Genomic DNA, 19,264 nt, shown 5'->3' with positions numbered 1-19,264 from the left:
CTCTGTGTGAAGAACAATATTCAGTTATCAACAAACATAGATAGAGCAATTGCTGGGAAATTCTGAAGGGGGGCTCCCATTCAGTTTGCAGTCCTCTCAATAGCAAGGATTGTCAATATGAGATCTGAGGACAGGAAAACTCTGACACAATGCCAGAGCTGAACTCAGTTTTCAGTGGGCAGATGTTTATGGTTTTACAGAGCCAGGTGTCAGACCCATTTTTCTATTTTATCATTTATTTATTCTTTGCCCTAGAGGGATACAAATGGACTCTTTAGACCTGATTTAGACATTTTACAAAAGATGTTAAGAAAAAAAACAAAACAAAACACAAGATCCTGTACAAATCTGAATATATAAAAAGTCTAAAAACACATCATTAGAAAATGACCAAAGCTTTGGCCCCAGACTCACTCATTCCCTGATCTATCATGATTTGGAAAGTGCCTCTCTTATTGGACCTTGTTACTGTACTGAAGCTAAAAATTGCAGCTGTACCTTTGAAGATCTGAAGTGAAGTTTGTTTATAAAGTGTCTTTTCTTTTTTTTTACACAATATGTAGCTCTTTGATGTAACTTATTTCTGGGTTAGGTACTGCATAGTGTTTCTGTTCTGAATGCAGCTGACATAAATCCATGTCGATTTCTGCACCATATGTTGGGGATCTATAAACATGTTTGTTTTCTGTTTTGACTTTCTTCCTGCAAAATGCTTGTTTCCTGTGTTTTGAGGAGAACCCTTTCATTTCACAGTCCTTGTGCAACACAACTCAACAGTTCCACTGTGGCAAATAAAACACTACTCAGAGATAGTTTAATCTGAACATGACTTATTTATTTACCCTGCCCTGATAAGACAGATTTTTCAGGAATCTGCTGTCTGTGCTCATGTCCAAGGGACTGATCTAGGAACCCAGTGAAGATTTTTCTTTTGATTTATTCAGTCCTCACATTCAAGTTCCTTTGCAGTTGCCTTTAAGGACTCTTCTCCCCAGATTAATTCTCCCCCATCATACAATTCCAAGGCATCATCAGGCATAAAAAAAACATAGCAAAAACTGATCAAAAAGAAACTCATGTAGATAAGCACAATTCCTCCGCTATGACTCCTCTGTGCTCTGCAGGTACACATCATAACACAAGCTCATCCTCTGGGTGTGTGGCTTCTGAAAAGCTGAGGTCTGACCTCATTTACAGTGACCATTAATGTTCTCTCTACACACCCTTTCATCTCTTACCTGGCTTCTGCAAGCTGCTATCGGTACCAACTGATTTTCCATCTGCACAAATGATACAGAAGTTAGGTGCTGGAGAGAGTGGTGAAGGAAAAGCCTTTTTGGCTGCAGGGCCTTGTGATTTACGAGTTCAACATAATTTAAGGGAGGTGCTGCCCCGAGCACTGTTTTACACAAATGACCCACTTGGAAACCAGAAGTTTGTTTGTGTTGCTTTGCTCTTCTGACACTAAAATCATTCCCTCCCCCTCTAAAATGCCACGAAACACTGTTGCCCTCCTTTCAGGTGTCCTTCTTCCACTATTAATAAATGGCAAGAAATCAGATGCTTGAAAATTTTACTTAGAGACTTATTTTTTCTAGCCATTTAAGGATGGAAAAATGGCAAAGGGTCACTGGGCAAAGTTTGTAAGCAAGTTTATTAAGTGGGTTAAGGCGGCTGCTGTAAGCAGCATTTATATATATATCTATTCACTATATGAAAATGTGTATGAAAGGACAGAATGAGGCCATGCCATGTGGATCATCGAGGGGCTTAAAGCTTCCAGCCCTGAGCTGGCTGAAGGAATAGCCCTGGAATATCAGGCAGCAAGTGTTTTGCCAGCTGTCTGACCTCTAGTGCTGCATTGCAGAGTTAAATGGACTTTCAAAATAAAGTTCCTCCCAGCAACACTTTGTACTCCTCTGGCACTTGTAATCTCTGAGTATAGCATTACTCAAGGTTTACGCAATACAGCCACACCTGAGGGGGAGAGCAGCCACTGACTGGCAGGGAGTAATACCCTGAGGAAGAAAGCAGCTTCTGCTAGTAGAACTACAGGGTAGCAGGTTCACCCCAGGCACTGGCAAAGCCCAGAGCTTCTGTGGACAGTGTGGCAAAACTCGCTGATCTCAGAGGAGCAGGAAGTTAGGCTGGGCACTATTACTAAAGGACAGAGGTATGTGATGGTAGTTACTGGCAACCAGGGTCTCCCAGCAGCTACTGCACCTACCATGTCTTTCCTCCAGCTCCCCCCACTGTGCTGCTGCTCCCTCTATCCTTAGGACTGTGACAGAGGATTCAAACTCAATACTAATACTTGCTAATACTTCTAAAGAAAGAGAGATTTCAGTCCTAAAAAATATAAACACCCCAGCCCAAAACGTGCCTAGACCACAGCAACTCTAATTTCGGAGAAACAAAGCCCTGTGCTGTCTCTTTTACATGTAAATGGTTACGGTCAGGCTTTCCTACTCAGGTAATATATTCCACCTTCCTGAGCAAGGGCTCTTCTCAAGATCCCGCAGGCCAATGCTAGTGGAGAAGCAGCTATCCTGGGAACAACAGCAACCCATAGGAGCAGACACTGGTGCCAGCCCTCTGCTGCTGCAGGGGGGAGCAGCGCTGCCTCCGGCAGAACAGCGACCTTCGTTCTTCACTGACACCTACCGACAGCTGGGCTCCGACCGCAGAGCTCTGCACAAGAGGAAATCCCTCACTTCTGACTGCCAGCATGTGCAAGGATGTGCCTAGAAATGATCAGCCCTCACCACTGAGAATCTACTAGCAGCCCCAGCAGGGAGAGGGTGATCGGACAGGTGATGGCATTCATGTCATCAAACAAAGGATAATTGTGGTTTGCTGTTCTCTGTCATTTGTGACCTTGGTGAACAACTTAGTCCTAATTCAACAGGCAGGTACGTGTCACTGTGCTGCTCAAATTGCAGTTAGTTGCCTAGTTCCTTCCCTTATCTTTAAGGAGGATGAGGAATTAATCAGTCTAGTGCAATGCCTACTGGCTAAATTAAGGATTTACCTACATTGCAAGAATAATAAAAAAGAAAATGTAAACTGTACAGCACAACTTCATGGACAGACATTCTGTGATATTCCATACTATAGGACTCCACATCCACCTTACTGGGAGAGGGCAGGAGTGAGCAAGCAGCTGCATTGTGCTTAGGTGCTGACTGGGTGTAACCAGAACATCCTGAAATCTCTTGGCTTTCATTACAAATCAAATATGTATTCTCAAATAAGGAACTTGAGAAGCATCACTCTTAGGAGCTACAAGGTGCTCAGTGGCACGACTGTAAAAACCTTGCAGTGTATGAAGCACACGAGAACAAGTAGTAAGAAGCAGCTTGGCTTGCAGATAACTCACTGATTTTTTTTACAGTGAGAGAGCACAAAGACACAAGGAGGGTGATATACTGATGTGGCAAGCCAGGAGTAGGGCTTGTTTGCAAGTCATCGGAACTACTGACCATAAAACCTGTTCATATTCCAGTCTGGTGCAGATCCAGCTCCTTCAAGCAAACACGTGGCAGCATTCATAGAGTTGTATGAATCCAAAGGCAGATGATGATAAACATTTTGAAGAAGGCTTTTAAGTCCATTAGGTCAAATGAATGGGAGCATTTTATATTTGTCTAGAACAAATTACTTCATCCCATTCAAGCTTTTTAGACCAAGCTTCACTCATCAGAAGGATCAGTGACTGGTGACATCCCCTTCCAACTTGAGGCTGTGTTGCTGTGGACAAGATGTAACTAAGAAAAAAGGTGGGGGAATAAAAATAGCTGAACTCTTAAATGGACCGTCTAGGCAATTATAAGTTGTGCAAATACAACTTTAGTCTCCCCAGGGATTAGTTTTTAACTGTCCACACATTTAATACAAGACTGGCCATAGCAGCTCAGACACACATCAGTCTAACCCAGGAGCTCACTGCAGTAGTATGTGAACCGACAGGACAAGCTCGTGGTACTGCCCCAAATATTCTCCCAATCTTCAATTACATTTTGTCCCAGAACTTCTGAAGCAATCTACCATTAGTACCTATGACTAATGGATGCTGACTCAGCTGATGTCATAATACTCTCACCCAGGTCTCTGTGCACTTTCACCCTATTTTCAATTAAGTTTTTAAGATTAGATAATTAAGCCCTATCAATAATAGTAATGTCATGTCCTCTTCCTCACTGTGTCAGAGCCACACACCAACATTTTAGAATCAACCACTGATATATATATTGTGAAATAAGGATAAACACATACTTGGGTATTTCCCACACAGGAAACAGAAGAAACAACCAAGGTTCAGAACCAGAGGAACCTTATCAGGTGTTAGACTGGTGCAACCCATGGCCATAGGCTGCTCTAAGTGTGCTGAGGTTTATTACAGGTCTCTAAGCCATGTCCAGCTTTGAAATCCATAAGCTGCAAATGCTTTGAGGCCACAGGAACATTGGGAAGTACAGCCAAACACAACATGGCAAATTTATATCCCTCAGACATCTGCTTCTAGTCCCTCCTAGTTTCTTCAGTGATCTTTCCTTAGCTCCCTGTCCCTCTTAGTTTTACAGGTATCTAACACAACTCCCTTCAGTCATCCTTCTGCCAAGGTGAAGAGCTCTTACTTGGCCATTGCTTACATAGAACCTGATTCCTTCTTTTCATGGTCCATTTCATCCTTCCACAAACCCTCTGAATGCTGTAACATTTTTAACGACTAATAGAAATCCCACACAATATTCAAGAGGCATGCAGATCACTGATTTATACATTGGAATAGTTACTTTTATCCTTTTTGTTTATAGGCTCTTCCTAATAATTACTGAAATTTGGGTTGGTTTTTTTAATGGCTAGCACACTAATATTTTTTCTAGATTATAACTGCTCAGTAGAAATGAGTATTTTTTATATATGACATTAGGATTGTCTATTAAGCTCCTCATATTCTATATATTTATTTCATCAGCCCTGCTCTTTATTAACCTTAATGATTTGGTCTCGTTACCTCCACATTGCTCACCACTCACTCCCTTTTCTAACACCTTTTTTATAAACAACTAAGGAATCCTCCCATCTGCAAACATAACAGCAGCCCTTTTAGGGGAAGTGATCTGTAATGCTACAGAGGTGTGGGAGACAGCTACAGAATGGGACTGATCCCAAATGTTTCTTTCTCTCCCAGTATCTCTAGCATTGGGAATATTTTTGATTCTAGATACATAAATGTATCTAGAATCAAAAATACATATAGACAGATCTGGCTGAGAACAAGAGAAACAAACCTACCATCCTGTTTTTCTTCCACTGGACTTACCTTATAATTGCCCTTATTATTGCTCTTACAACACTGACATTTAGGATGATTAGTCCTGCTGGGTGTAACCAGACTCATTTGGAATTATTTCTGGAAACAGGAAATAGTGTACTATTAGAAAATAAAATTTTAAAACCCCCCAAAAAAACCTTCTGACATAGGGTCTGGAAAAATCTAGTTAACTAATCTGTGCTCAATGTTTAAAAGTATTAAGGACTTGAAATTACCAAGGATTACAAAACATCTTGACCTCAAAAGGTTTTATATGATTTGTATTGATTTGAACTAAGGTCAGAACACGTTGGATCACCCTACAGGAAATAGCACAGAACTGGAGAAAAACATATATTGAATAGGACAAAGATCAGCTAAAAATAAATTCATAGAACCAGAAGTAGGTGAAGGACTAACCCCTATCCCTTGTGCCAAAGTCAGCACATTTAATGACATTATTACTGTCTATCCTTCTCCACTTAACTCTGCTGTGAAGAGCCACCAAACAGCCAAAACCAGCAGACATCTCATGGCCTAACCAAAACAAGAATTCTCTCCAAAAAACATCCTGCCATCAGGTATAACCCATTCCTGTGGCACACAAACTTGTATACTGTAAGCCATATGCTTCCAAATACATAAGTCACTCCACAACCATTCTCCACTCAAAAGAGTAAACAGTTTATTTCAAATTTCAGGCAGATGTTTTTTCAGATTTTTTTCATAATAGCTTATTACAAATTATTACATAGTGAAACTGAAAAATGTAACGGTATGATGAAACAGCCCACATTATTCTAAGAACTTTTTTTGGAATACACCAGGCAATTTAAAGTAAAAAAAGTGCTCACATGACCAAAAGAGATTATTCCAAAACTAGCCTACTGTAACAGAAACAACCACTGAAATAAAGTCTGAGTGAACTGCACACTTGGAAGGAAAGGCAGTCGTGGTGCCAGGATATGCACTGAAACAGGCAAGAGATACCAGACTTCTGAAACTGGAAGCCCTGGAACCTGGGATTTCCCCTCTCAGGTGACTGTTGGAGTTATCCTCCCTATCTCTAACTTTGTAACTCCCAAATCCTTCATATGGTTGAGGATGGTCTTTAAAATCAAGAGGAATAATTAAGACACCCTTCTAGTTTATAGTTAGGCTTTCCCTTGCCCTGGGAGCAATACAAAACTGAACCTCTCAGGCAGCAGATCATGCATCTCCCATACCCTCAAACGAGCTTTATTTGATGAGTAGTCTCTAGAACTTTTTTAATCTTCATATTCTTCCAATGTAAGATTACACCATGTTTTTCTAAACAAAAACTTGAACTGAAAACACTTATAGATCAGCTGCTATTTCTTCCTGCTTGTTACCAACACTCAGATGAAAGTGCTTCTGCATTTTTAATACATGTAGAAATTTTAGGTGGAGACCAAATGTATACACAGCACATTCAGCAAGCAGCTGAAACATCAGAAGAGTTCTCAATTCAAACAGTAAGCTGCTAACAGTACTGCCAACTCATATTTCTATTATAATTGCACTTACTCATGCTTTTGCTTTCTCTGACAAAAAACGGAATGGGAATTAAGCTCATCACATTCACCTTATTTATGGAATCCTGAAAGCTCACTGAAAGGGAATACTTAAATGATAACTTAGGGTTGATTAGTAAACTATTCACCTGTTAACCTTGCTGCTCTAGATGGGCAGTAAAAGTATTCCAGTTTAAAATTCTGCTGTGTAAAAGGAAGTATATACAAAGTTAACCAGAGGGAAATACATCAGGTGATATTATGTTGAGAGTGTCTATTGAGCAGAGAAACAAAATAAAATGTCCAGCCATTATTACTCACCTCAACAGTCATTACCTGTGTACCACAGGAATTTATTTATTTTTAGCATAACCCAAGGCAGTAGTTGAGTAACTAACACTAGGACAGAAAAATTCTGCACATTTTTAGTGTCAGTTCTACAAATTTTCACAGATATACTTATTGTTTATTGACATTGTAAAAATTCTAGTTTCCATAAATACAAACATACATACAAGCTTTAAATTAACATGCTAAAAATAGTCTGAATATATTTCATGTAAAACCACAATCAACATTTTGTTTTAAACAGCAGTTAATCTTCCATACAATAAACATTGAAGGTTGTTTTTTTTTTTACTCTCTAGTGGTTGTACTAAAGCCTTCATAAGAAGAAAACAAAACAGTTTTTGCAAAGGACAGACCTCAAAGTTAATGGGAAATTTAACTCCAGATTTGGTAAAGCATTTGGGTATGTTAATTTAAGCACTTCAATAAAACGCAGTATAAACAGATTCAAAGATAAGAGGTATAATTTCAAATGCCATTTAATTATTTATGAGCTTAACACTGGATACATGCTTAAGTGCTTTTATTATTAACTGGTCTTACAGTAACTGAGTTGTCTTAAAAATATAGGAAGATGTTTGGTAGTAATTTTACATCTGATCTCTCCAGCATATGCTAAAACTCTTACTGGGGATGAATCCTGTAAAAAAGCAAGCACACAACTACAAGGTGATGTTGCCATTTGATAAAGCAAATATAAACCAAATGAGCTAATTTGACAGAATACTTTTTTTTTTTTAAGTCTGAATTGCAAATCATCAAGTCATGCAAAATCATTGATCCCTAAAAGTATCTGGATTATAAAATAAAGACACATCATTCCTGTAGGACAAGTATAAGGATTACAAGTAGATTTATAGGACACCAGCTTTTGCAGCATTCCTTCCATTGCACTTAAATGGCTTTTAAAATGATCATGAATACGATCATGATTATCTGCATACAATCATGGATATCAGCACTTAAAGTGGGACCTTAGAGGAAAACATCTTTTTAATTCTACTGCAATGCAAAATTTGACAGAGAAGCCATCCCTTGGGCTACAGACCTTCTGAGAGAGGAGGAAGACAGGAAAATTTAGGACTGACCAACTGTGTCCCTTTTTTTCATTAGTTCTTTATTTCTTCTCCTGCTGTTCTCATTTCCTCCCCGTTTCTTCCAATTTCTTCCATTTGCTTCCTTGCAGAGTTCACTTTTTCTAGCAAGAGGAATATGTGTTCTGCAAACTCTCGGACAGCCCCAGAGCCACCACTGCTCTTACAGATGTACCCAGCAGCCTTCTGAGCGAGTGCACAGGCATCAGCAGGCACCCCACTCATGCCAGCCTTCTTCAGGCACTCCACATCTGACTCTTCATTTCCTAGGGGAAAAGATGACAGACAAGGCAAAATATCACAGGGCGAGGAAAAAAAAAGAGCCAAGTCAGGATTTTTCTGTGTATATATTAATCTGTATTTTTGAATTTGTGTTCTTGCCACAATTTTCATCTCAGCAGCTCAACAGCACTTTGCACACACGGGTCAGTTCTTGGAGCATCTTAGTGAAACATGCAAATGTTGATCACATTTCACACAATTTTCAGGCAAGCAAATGGGACTGTGAAGAGTAGTAAATTTATCTGAGCAACTGAATAAGCATTTGCAGGACTGTACACTTAGGCTGTCACTGAAATACAGTTTTGTACAGAATCACGTGGGTTTAATTCTGTCCATTTCTTGTTTCCATTTCAGAATCTAATCTCTACAATATCCATCTGAAATGAACCAGAATGGGTTCAAAATTGAGAGCTGCAACTCTATGCTTTGTAATATCAAAAGCTTTCCCAAATCTTATTATAATAAGTAGTTAAGGCTTCCACTACCAAATAAGACACCAATTTATCAATGCCCTTAATATTTAGATTGTACCCTAACAAGCATACCTGCTTTTGGTGAGTATCTGCTGGCATTTGCACATCAGTCCCACTAGGTTCAGGGTATTAACAAAGAACAAAGTGCTCTGAAGTGGAGCAGCATTATGAAGTTTGTGTTTCAGTATACAATGTGAAATTTTACTACCAAAAAGAGATCAGGAACTGACCTAAGTAAGCAATTTCTTTCCAGCTCAAACCCATGTCTTTTTTCCAGTCCTCCAGGACTTGTAATTTATTTGTTGCACTAACTTTTGCTATACATCCCAGCTGCATGGCTGACAGTGTTTTCAAACAATCTCTATCAGCGATGAGTCGAACCTATTGAAATAAATTCAAGTTAGAATGAATTCCACATACAAAGCAGCATGATTGTTTCAATCAGAACTCAAGAGCAGAAGTGATTAGCATCCAAACACTCATTACAGTCTTGAAGTTGCTTTGGGAAAGTGATATACCATTCTGTAGGCTTTACTGAGGGGCAAAAAAAAAAGAAATGTACAGTTGTGTTTTTAAATGCAACAGGCACCAAATAAAATACTGGATATCACAGTAGAACAGGATGCTATCTAGTGCAGTATCATCTAGTCAAGCCATAGCAGGGAATAAAAGAATTCCCAAGGGAGATTTCTGTAGTATTTGTAGAAGTAGACCATTATTAAGTATTTTCTGTGATTTCTCTACCTAATAACTAAATTTTATTTAGAGAATCAACAGAACACTAAACAGATTGATGTAGCACAGCACATTAGTCTCCAGAAGTTCACTCCAGATTTGAAATTTCAAAAGGAATGTACAAGGTAAGCTGAAACTAGATTATTGCAACAGGGTTTTTGAAAGTCTCAGACACAACCCCTCCAAGTCTTCTGTCCAAGCTGTGAACAAGCTTATCTTCCCCAACTGCTTTTAAATACTAGCAAATAGTTGGCACTGATTTTAAGTACAGAATGAACAAGAGTGGTAAACAAAGAAATCAGCAACATACACTAGAAATACATAAAGTGCCACACAAAGACCAGAGTGTTTAATGAAGGATTCCAAGCCTCAGCAAGTATGGAAATGGGCTCCCACAGGCACCAAAACAATGGCTACAAGCCTCCTCCTCCTTTTGCCTCACAGAAAATGAAGCTGAGGGAGTTTTGAAAGACTAACTACTCCATTTCACTGCCCCAAGGCAGCAAGAACTGCAGCAAAGTGTCATGAATGTCTTGTTTAACCTGTTCTAAAAAAAATCCTACACAGAGACTCAAAAAAAAGTATCTGGAGAAGTCTGTTTGGGTTGTAACTACCTTTGACTTATCCAAGTCTAGCTCTTTCTGCAACAGAGCTGAGTTAAGGCTCTTTGAAGGCAGCCTAAATCTGTATTTAGTTCTTACCCCAGAAAAATTCTTCTAGCTATATCAAAGCCAGCAGCACAGAAAGAAAACAGTCAGGAGGCTAATTTTACCTAAATGCAAATAAATATTAATATCGGCAGAATTTGATAGTAGGAATAATAATTAGTAATAGTAATGAACATGCCATGTTATAATCTGTCTTGTTGCAGTTTTTGATTTATACTGAATTCTTACAGCTTCAAAGCACCTTAAGTTATGCTTCTGTCTGCATAGTTTTTGACCATTTGGGGTTTGATTTCTCCTCTTTACAACAACCATGGGTGATCTAGGATGAACCAACTAATCTGCCTGGGTATTTCCTCTTCTTCTATAGCCAAGAGGTAATAACATGTCCCTGGCTGGTAAAGCTGACTTCTAATTTATGAGTGTCTAAGCTACACAGCCCAGTGTAACTGGTGCTAGCAAAACATCATAATTTTTTTCCCCACATTTTTCTAGGACAAAAATAGAAGGACACTATAGGTACTGTGAATGAGATTGAGACCTTTCTCAAAACACTTTTATTTTCCTCTAAGGGACCAGAAAAAACATCTGTCCCAGCCCTGAACCTGGTTTTACTGAACCTGGTTTATTACTCTGGTCGACCACAAGTGATCTTAAGAAATTTCAACTTACATGCTGTACAGTTTTAGACTCTCTTAATGCTCAGGTTACACCAGACAAAGCCTCACACTTGGAACACTCACCTGGATTCCTCTTTTCTTTAACAGGTCAATACCAACAATATCTCTGTAATCATAGGAGACCATTTCCTTCTGATCTTCTGTCACATAAATGCGACCATTCGTCAGGCATCCATCAAAGCTGCAAACCAAGAGCTTCACCTCCTTCAGTGGCTCTTTGCCAAAATATCCAAAGCTAGACAAAGAAGTTATCTTTTTAGGATGGAAGTTTTTCACATTACAAACCCAAGTGTTTCAAATACAACTGTGATCTCCAGATAGATAGAAAAATCAGCTTTGAAATTCTTTTTTTTCCCTAATGTCTTATCATCATCACTCTCCAACTACATTCTCCCACTTCAAAGTAAAAACCAGAATGATCCAAGAGAGCTCAGTTATGTTGTTCATTTAAAAATTAGGATGAGATTTATTTTCTTAGCATAAGAGGTTATGTTCTGTAGCATTCATATGGGGCAAACCCAACATGGAGTAAAGGATGGCCAAGGCACAGAAAATATACCCCATTCCCACCCATCACTTTCTTACAGAGGTGCAGAGCAGTTCCAAAGAAAGGCAACTGGCATGATGTAACAAGCTCAAGCCTTCCATGTGAACACTCTCAGGCATGTGCATCAGTAAATGTGCTCCAGGCCATGGAAGCCCAGGACAACTCAGCTAGAAAAGCCAGAGATAATGCTAAGGCATTGCTATGGTATTGTGGGCCTGACACTTTTCACAAGTTTAACTTGAAATAAACAAATAAAACCCACAAAATAGAAAAATATATAGTAAAGGAAATTCAAATTATTTAAACAGAGACAGGAAAAAATGATGGGTGGAAACAAAGTTGCCCAATTGTCTTTGATCTTGATTAATTACATTATATACATTATGAATTCACACAACCATACTTTGAAACAATGACCAATATCAGAGAAATAAAGGAATAAAAAGTGCTTTTACCTCAACACTCTCTGCTCTGCAATGGGCCAGTCAATGTCTATGTCAATGTCCACACTGTGCTCTGCACGCATTTCATAGTAGGCCATCTTACCACCCTAAGTAAAAGAGAACCCATTAAAACTTCCTGCTTGGGTTAACAGAAACACAAAACTTCACAGTTTAGTGCCCTGTCGTGAAAGCCAAGTATCTGCTTACACAGTGGTGACAACAGCTTGTAGAAGTGAACCATCAGTAATGAAGCTTTTGCCAATGACACAGAACCAAGCATTTAAAACAAGTTCCTACAGGCAATGTTTAATAAGTATTTTCATTTTACAACTAGAAAAAGAATGCAAGAAAGGTATTACACATAGTTCTTAGGTCACACTGATTTCACTAGGTCTTTTAATATAGTAGAATAGTAATACCTGTAGCATTTACTGTGGTTTTTTTACTTATGTTTATTTTTTGTTTGCTATCTATACAAAGACTTCATTTCAATTGGAAAAAAATCTGCCATACCCCAATGTAATTAAGTAACCTAAAAGCCTTGATCCTCAAGAAGTTAGTGGCCCAACCTTCATAAAATGTAGAATTCAACACAATTGTACTATCCAGATCAGTGTTTGCAAGTCCACACAGCACTAGTTGACACTGCATGGGTCTGTGCAAACTACAGAGATCTAAAGCTAGCATCTCTTTTAGTGAGGCATCTAGAAAGGAGAGAAGAAATAACCTGATATTCTTGATGTAACTAATAAGGTATTCCTGTTAAAAAATGTGGAAATATTCACACTGGGCACTTTTTTTCAATTTTGCTGACAAATACTGGAAATTATCTGTAAAATGGAGAACTTGTCTTGCCTGAGAAAACCAAGACGCTATACTTGCAGGCAAACAAAATGAAACCTAAGTAAATACATTTGTTCTGCATTACTACACTTGTGAGTATCAGAAAAGAGAAAAAGACTGTTTAAGTTACAGTATAAAACTGGCATAAGACTAAACTGGCCAAGAACAGGAGTTTGGAGATTATATGAGAAGCCTATGACACTGCACAAAGGTTGTTCTAACACACTCAGTAACACGAGAAGAAATCCTAAGACATGCTCTTACACCCTGGTGAACTGATCTAAAACTCAAGATTGTAGTGTTTTAGGCTTATAGCTGTTACTACTCAATATTATTTGTATACATTTGTTTGCTGGGGAGGATGCTGGTTTTGGAACTGCCCTAGCTACAGCTAGCCCTGTGTTAAGTTACAAATAACAAGCAAACTGTCCTGAGGTCAAAGTGCTGTTACTTCACATTGACTGCATCAGACCTAGAAATACATTCCTGAATTCTTCAGAACCTTCTATATAAAAGATATATTATTTTAAAGAGCATGAAAACCAGAAGCACTAACCTGCAAGTAACCTTTCTCAATCAAATGTCTCTTGGCAAAATAAAATGAACCATTTTCATACAGCTCCCCAGGCCAATCTTGCCTCCGGTACCGTTTTGCTGGATTCAGGTTTTGGGGCTCTGTCATTTTGTTTTCTGTTAACAGAGAAAAAGGACAAAATCAATTTTCCAAAATCCCTGTTCAGGGTCATTTAACTTTCTTTAAACAGCTTTCTGTTGAAAACCATTCAGATACCTACGCCTAAAACCAGAAGTGCCCTGAATGAACTCTGAGAGCAGAGAAGACCAACCTGAAATCTGGAAGGTGAAAAATGAGCACAAGAAGAAACTTTGCCTGTGAAAACAGCTTGGCACTTCCCAAAAATCCCTCCCATGTAAGGACACACACTATGTTAACTTTCATAAGTCATTTAAGCATTGTCCACAAAAGAACACACAAGTGTCTTTGAAGAAACATGTCCTCATAAGATCCCATATTGCTGTGAGTGCCACTAGAGCATGCAGCAGGAACTCCCTCAAGGACAAGAGACTTCTGCCCTTATGCCACCCAAATTCACATGCAGAAAGCAGCTAAATCTCAGCAGGTCCCACGACCTAGTAACCATGGAAAAGTTAAGAGGGCATTCTCAAATGCACCCAAAACATCCTGAGGCTTTAGTAGATCTACACACCTCCTGTTTCACAAATGCACCAGAGCTTTGTGCTCAGTGAAGTAAACATTTCCAGTCAGAGACCCTTCTCTTTCAGGGTGCTTCAATATTAAACTTTTTAATGTAATGCAAAAAGAACAGCAATACACATGAAAAGATCTAACATTCTTTTAACATAGTCAGTACTTTGAAGCTGTCTAAAACAAAAAAAAGCTCAATGCTAAACTGTATAATGCTCCTGTGAATCACTGTCACCCAAAGCACCCTGCTCCTGAAAGGCCACATGCTTTTACCCTTATGCTGCTACTGTTTGCACAATGTGTTGCTTGTTCTCTCATATATCCCTTGCAGCTGAATGATTCTTTTATCTCTTGCCACATTAAAAGATTTTAGATGTCATATGACACTAAAGAATTATTTGCTTTTAGGCAGGCCTTGAGGCTTTTTTATTTTAATGATCTACCTATGGAGACTAGGTGGCACACAGTCACTTCAGAAAGTCATATGGTACATCCAAGTGAGATTTAGTCTTTTTTAGATGTCCATTCTAGCATCAAAACATGAAGTAGACTTTCACTTTGTTGCCTAAACCGCCATCCACCAAATCCTAAACCGCCATCCATGATGATGATAGTCTTATACTTTACAGTGTCACGTTACTTCTCCTCTTGTGAGGAACAAACAAGAATGTTCAGGTTATCTGTCTATTCTAAACAAAGGCCTAACTTTGATTCTAACTTATCTCTACTACCAAGCTTCATTTATTTTGCATGCTTTTTTCCAGCATAATGCTTTGTGCTGGAATTTCATAAAAAATTTTTTCATCTGAAGCAATTTATATCTGAATGCAATAACTAATGTCTGAGTAACACATTCCTTTTAAAAAATAAAACCAATGATGCAACAGTAGCTGAACTAACCATTTTCAGAAGAAGCAGAAAACTGCTTTAAGGTTTTTTTCTGCTTCCATCACAGAAACAAAAACATAAATAATGCAAGGAATAGTTCCTTGTACAGGGACAAAAGGTACTTCTACAGTTACAACAAGGTGCAATCTTTATTTGTAAGTAAAGAGTTGAGCCTTTAGTCATTTTGGCAGCTGTAGCTGAGAGGCATATTTTCCCTGGGAAGAAGAGTCATAGTGTCATGTATGAGCTAATTAACATAAGCTCAGTCCTTATGACTCAAAGGCAGTTTGCAATTTGACATAAACTGGCAGATAAATTAGCAGGCTGAAACAAACCCTAAGTCTCCAGGCTAAGATGCTGCCATCCCATCTTCACTTAGACTCTACGTCACATCATTTGTCATTTGTTCACTCCTGCAGAGTAAGAACAAACACTTTCCTAGCTAAGGCAGGACCTCAGTGACACGTCTACAAACACCTGACCACCCACCCAGCAGAAGTTATCATACAAAGTGTTTGGGAGGTGTATTTTGAGCCTAGACAAGTTTACACTTTAATTTTCAATATCTTATCACTTCTAGAGAACAATTACAAAAATGCTGAAAAATGATCAGTAATATCCCACCATCGCTACTGAAAAGGAATTTTTAAGCCATCTCACGCCTCTCCAAGAACTCAGACCCTGGCTCTGATATCACCTCCTAATGTAAAACCCATGGGTATGAAAAAAAATAAAGAAATTTAAAAATTAAGTATAATCGTAAGCAGAAACAGCTAAACATTACCTCCTTTCTTCACCTCGCTCCATCTAAATTGATGTCGCCTCACAACAGAGAAGACAGAATCAAACCCCTCCTTCTGGATCAGATCTGCCACTTTTATAAGGTCACTGGGATGTAAACAGGGAGATGTTGCTTGAATATTTCCTACAATATCAACCTCTGAAGAAAAAGAAAGACAAATTTATAAAACAACATTTTTAATACCTGCAACTGCAAAGTGTGTTATGAGTGGATGTCACAAAGAAAACCAAAGAGCTGAATCTCTCCAGCTCTTATTTACTGAGGGCTTTACTTATTTTTCTAAATAATAAATGCATCATCTGTCTAGGGTTACAGAATAAAAGCTCAGCTTATTTCATTACTGATTTACCATGATGATGATTAAGAAACTCTCTGATAGCTTCCAGAGAAGTTGAGGAGTCTTGAGAAACTTCGGGGCTCCTACGATGAACTCGAGCGCCAAACTGCTTGGCAACCTTCTCAATTTCATCGTGGTCTGTGGAAACCCAAATACTGTTGGCAGAGAGTGACAGAAATAAATATAAAGAATAAACCCCAGCATTGTTAACTTGCCTGTCATAATCTAACCAGAACAACACCCTGGCTTATGTATATACTACACCTTGCAATGAAAGGAATTAGCTCTTTCATTTGCGTTGATAAAGCCACCCCTGTACGTCCAACAAGCAACTTTTAACAGTAGGAATAAAACACAGATTTTTTCACTAGACTGCAAAATCTCAAGCTTGGGTAGTATTTCATCTGTAGGGTGCCTGACCTACCTTCCACATAGAAAGCTCAAGCAACACAGAATTCAGCAGTTTCACCAGAAAAAAACCCAATATCTGCACACCACAATTTGTTAGGCATGCTAACAAATCAATTAATTGTGAATGGGTTGAACGAGGTATTCAAAATCAATGAAGAGATCAGAAAGAAGGCTGACAACAAGAAAAACTGCCACATGGTTAGAGGATTAGCTTATTCTGCAAGTGTTTTAAAATGTGTTAATTAGGCTCCACGCAATCCCAGAGAAAGAGCTGTTCAAGCTAAAATCACATATGTTTTGGCACAGAAAACCTTCAAAACTGGTAAATCAAGCTCGTGACTGTTCAGGGATAACTGACATGTACAAAAGGAAGTGCTAAGTCTGACTATTACGTGCTAACAAACACTGGCTGAGCACTGAGAGGCCACCACCATTGTGACAAAAAAGCATGTGAGATATAAAAACTAAAACCATGACAAATAACCCTTCTCTCAACACACTGTACACAACAAATGGTGCCTGCCTTAAGTTTTTTCATCCAGAGACATCATGAAATCATCATTATAAAAAAACCTATGACAGCAATGTCAAGTCACACCCATGTGAACAAATACAGAAGAGGTATTTTCCATAAATGCCTTCAGGCTGGTTAGCTTAACTATACATCCCTCATTCAACTAACAAGAGTTTTGTTGTGCAACATGTACCCTGTCAGCACAACTGTTTCAAAGGTGACAAGATAATCAACCACAACTCCATCTAAAGCACCTGGTACCCCTCAAAGTTAGGGTACATAACCCTAACTGGCTTCCTGTTGGGCAAATTCAGATGCCAAATACAAAATGAGAAGGTTGCTCAAACCATCATATCCACCACAGGTCGTTAAGCAAAATGAACTATCAGTAATCTAAGTCAGAAATGTTTTTGACCGTTTCTTGATTGAAAAGAAACCCAAGTCAGCAATGCTTCCTCTACTTTTCTGATATAGTAAAAATGATTATCCAGATTAGATAATGGTACAGCAGGGATGAGATATGTAAGGTTCATGTTTACATCCTGGTCTGAATCTAGCCAGGCTACATTTCTACTCGACCACATCCAGTCCCTGCTCTGAATGTCATGCAGCAGGTACTCTACATACCAAGTCCATCTTAACCACATGCTGGTTTTGATGAACTTTACCAGCATGTGTGCAGAAAGTTCTCAGTTTTTTTCTGGCAGAAAAAAAACTTGCAATGCCCATATTCTCAACACTAGCATGTTTCTATCTAGCTCTAATTATTGCTGCCAAAGTTTCGTGCACTTTGCCACAAACTGAGCTTCTAGTCCGTGTCACATTGGCACACACAATTATTTCCTTGCATTCAGCTTTTACAAGACTTCCTCTGATGTGCTGTGTCCAGCTGTGGGCTTGCCAGTACAATACAGAAAAACTGAAGCAAGGCCAGCAGAAAGCCAGCACCATGGCTGAGGCCTGGGAGCACACACATGCCAGGAGATGCTGGAAGAGTCATCTCAATTCAGCCTTGAGAAGGCAAGGGGGCAACTTTACTGACATCTGCAAGTGCCTGGTGAACAAGTGAAGAGAAACTCTTCACAGGTGAGCACAGTAAGATACAGACACACATCTCAAAACCAGAAGCACAAATTAGATAATTGCAAATTTTTTCAACCATGAGGGCTACCAGTTACTAGAACTGGTGCATAGAAAGGCTGTGGGGTCTCCATCCTTGGAGATACCCAAACTCAGCTGCAGGTGGTCCTGAGCAACCCTAACCAGGGCAGCTTTGTATAGTGTGTTGGACCAAATGACCACCAGCCAAAGTCATCCTGTGAATCAGAGATTCACGGGATATTACCTACAGCCTGGCAGTTTCATTTAACACAGCCATCTTAACAACCTAAAAATGTCAGTGCTTACTGGCAAACATGGTCAACTAGTGGTTCCCAACCACGGAGCAGAACAACTTCAATTTCACATTACAGTGTTGTCAGACCGATTCCTTCATTCCTTCGCAGCTCACCCTCAGCAGGTGTGAAGCCCATGGCAGGGTGCAGCTTCCCTGCCTTATGCCATGCCCTGCCTGATTCATAACCTGCTGCCATGTTAACTGCACCCCCTCATCTTCAGCAAGACTCTCCTACTACACACCTGCCTCCTTCATGAGCCTGAAAGAACAAGTCCAGGTGGCTAAAGCCACTCCGAGGGAGACCAGCCACCCCCAGTAACTGCCTCCCACAAGCAGTTCAGCCAGGCCTCTGGCACCAAGCCTCAGAGCCTGTCAGACCTGGAGAACCCAGCTGGGAATCATTTAGGTTGGAAAAAACGTTTAAGATCATAGAATCCAACCATTAATGTAGCAGAGCAAGTCCACCGCTAAACCACATCCCTCAGCGCCACGTCTACACATCTTCTGAACACCTCCAGGGAGTCACTCAACCACTTCCCTGGGCAGCCTGTTCTGGGGTTTCACAACCCTTCCAGCGAAGAACTTTTTCCATACATCGAACCTAAGACTCCCCTGGCACAATTTGAGGCCTTTTCCTCTCACCCTATCGCTTGTTACGCGGGAGACCGACCCGCAGCTCGTTCCAACCTTTCAGGTAGCGAGCGAGGTCTCCCCTCAGCCGCCCTTCCT

The 19,264-nt window shown here is 39.5% G+C and overlaps 1 protein-coding gene across 1 annotated transcript; it reads right to left on the bottom strand.

Moving 5' to 3' along the window:
• Nucleotides 1-8,309: 8,309 nt before the first annotated feature.
• Nucleotides 8,310-16,439, bottom strand: CMAS (cytidine monophosphate N-acetylneuraminic acid synthetase; the record flags this gene model as incomplete). The annotated part of the gene is made up of 7 exons (XM_008940454.1): nucleotides 8,310-8,560; nucleotides 9,280-9,430; nucleotides 11,193-11,364; nucleotides 12,132-12,226; nucleotides 13,519-13,652; nucleotides 15,860-16,015; nucleotides 16,227-16,439. Coding segments are annotated over 7 exons (1,172 nt in total), but the record flags the coding sequence as incomplete, so codon positions are not given.
• Between the last annotated feature and the right edge of the window lie 2,825 nt (nucleotides 16,440-19,264).

Source organism: Merops nubicus, unplaced genomic scaffold (assembly GCF_000691845.1).
Source record: "Merops nubicus isolate BGI_N331 unplaced genomic scaffold, ASM69184v1 scaffold10515, whole genome shotgun sequence".
Lineage (NCBI taxonomy): Eukaryota > Metazoa > Chordata > Aves > Coraciiformes > Meropidae > Merops > Merops nubicus.
The sequence above is the reverse complement of the archived record's forward strand: the minus strand, read 5'-3'. Positions and strand labels throughout refer to the sequence as shown.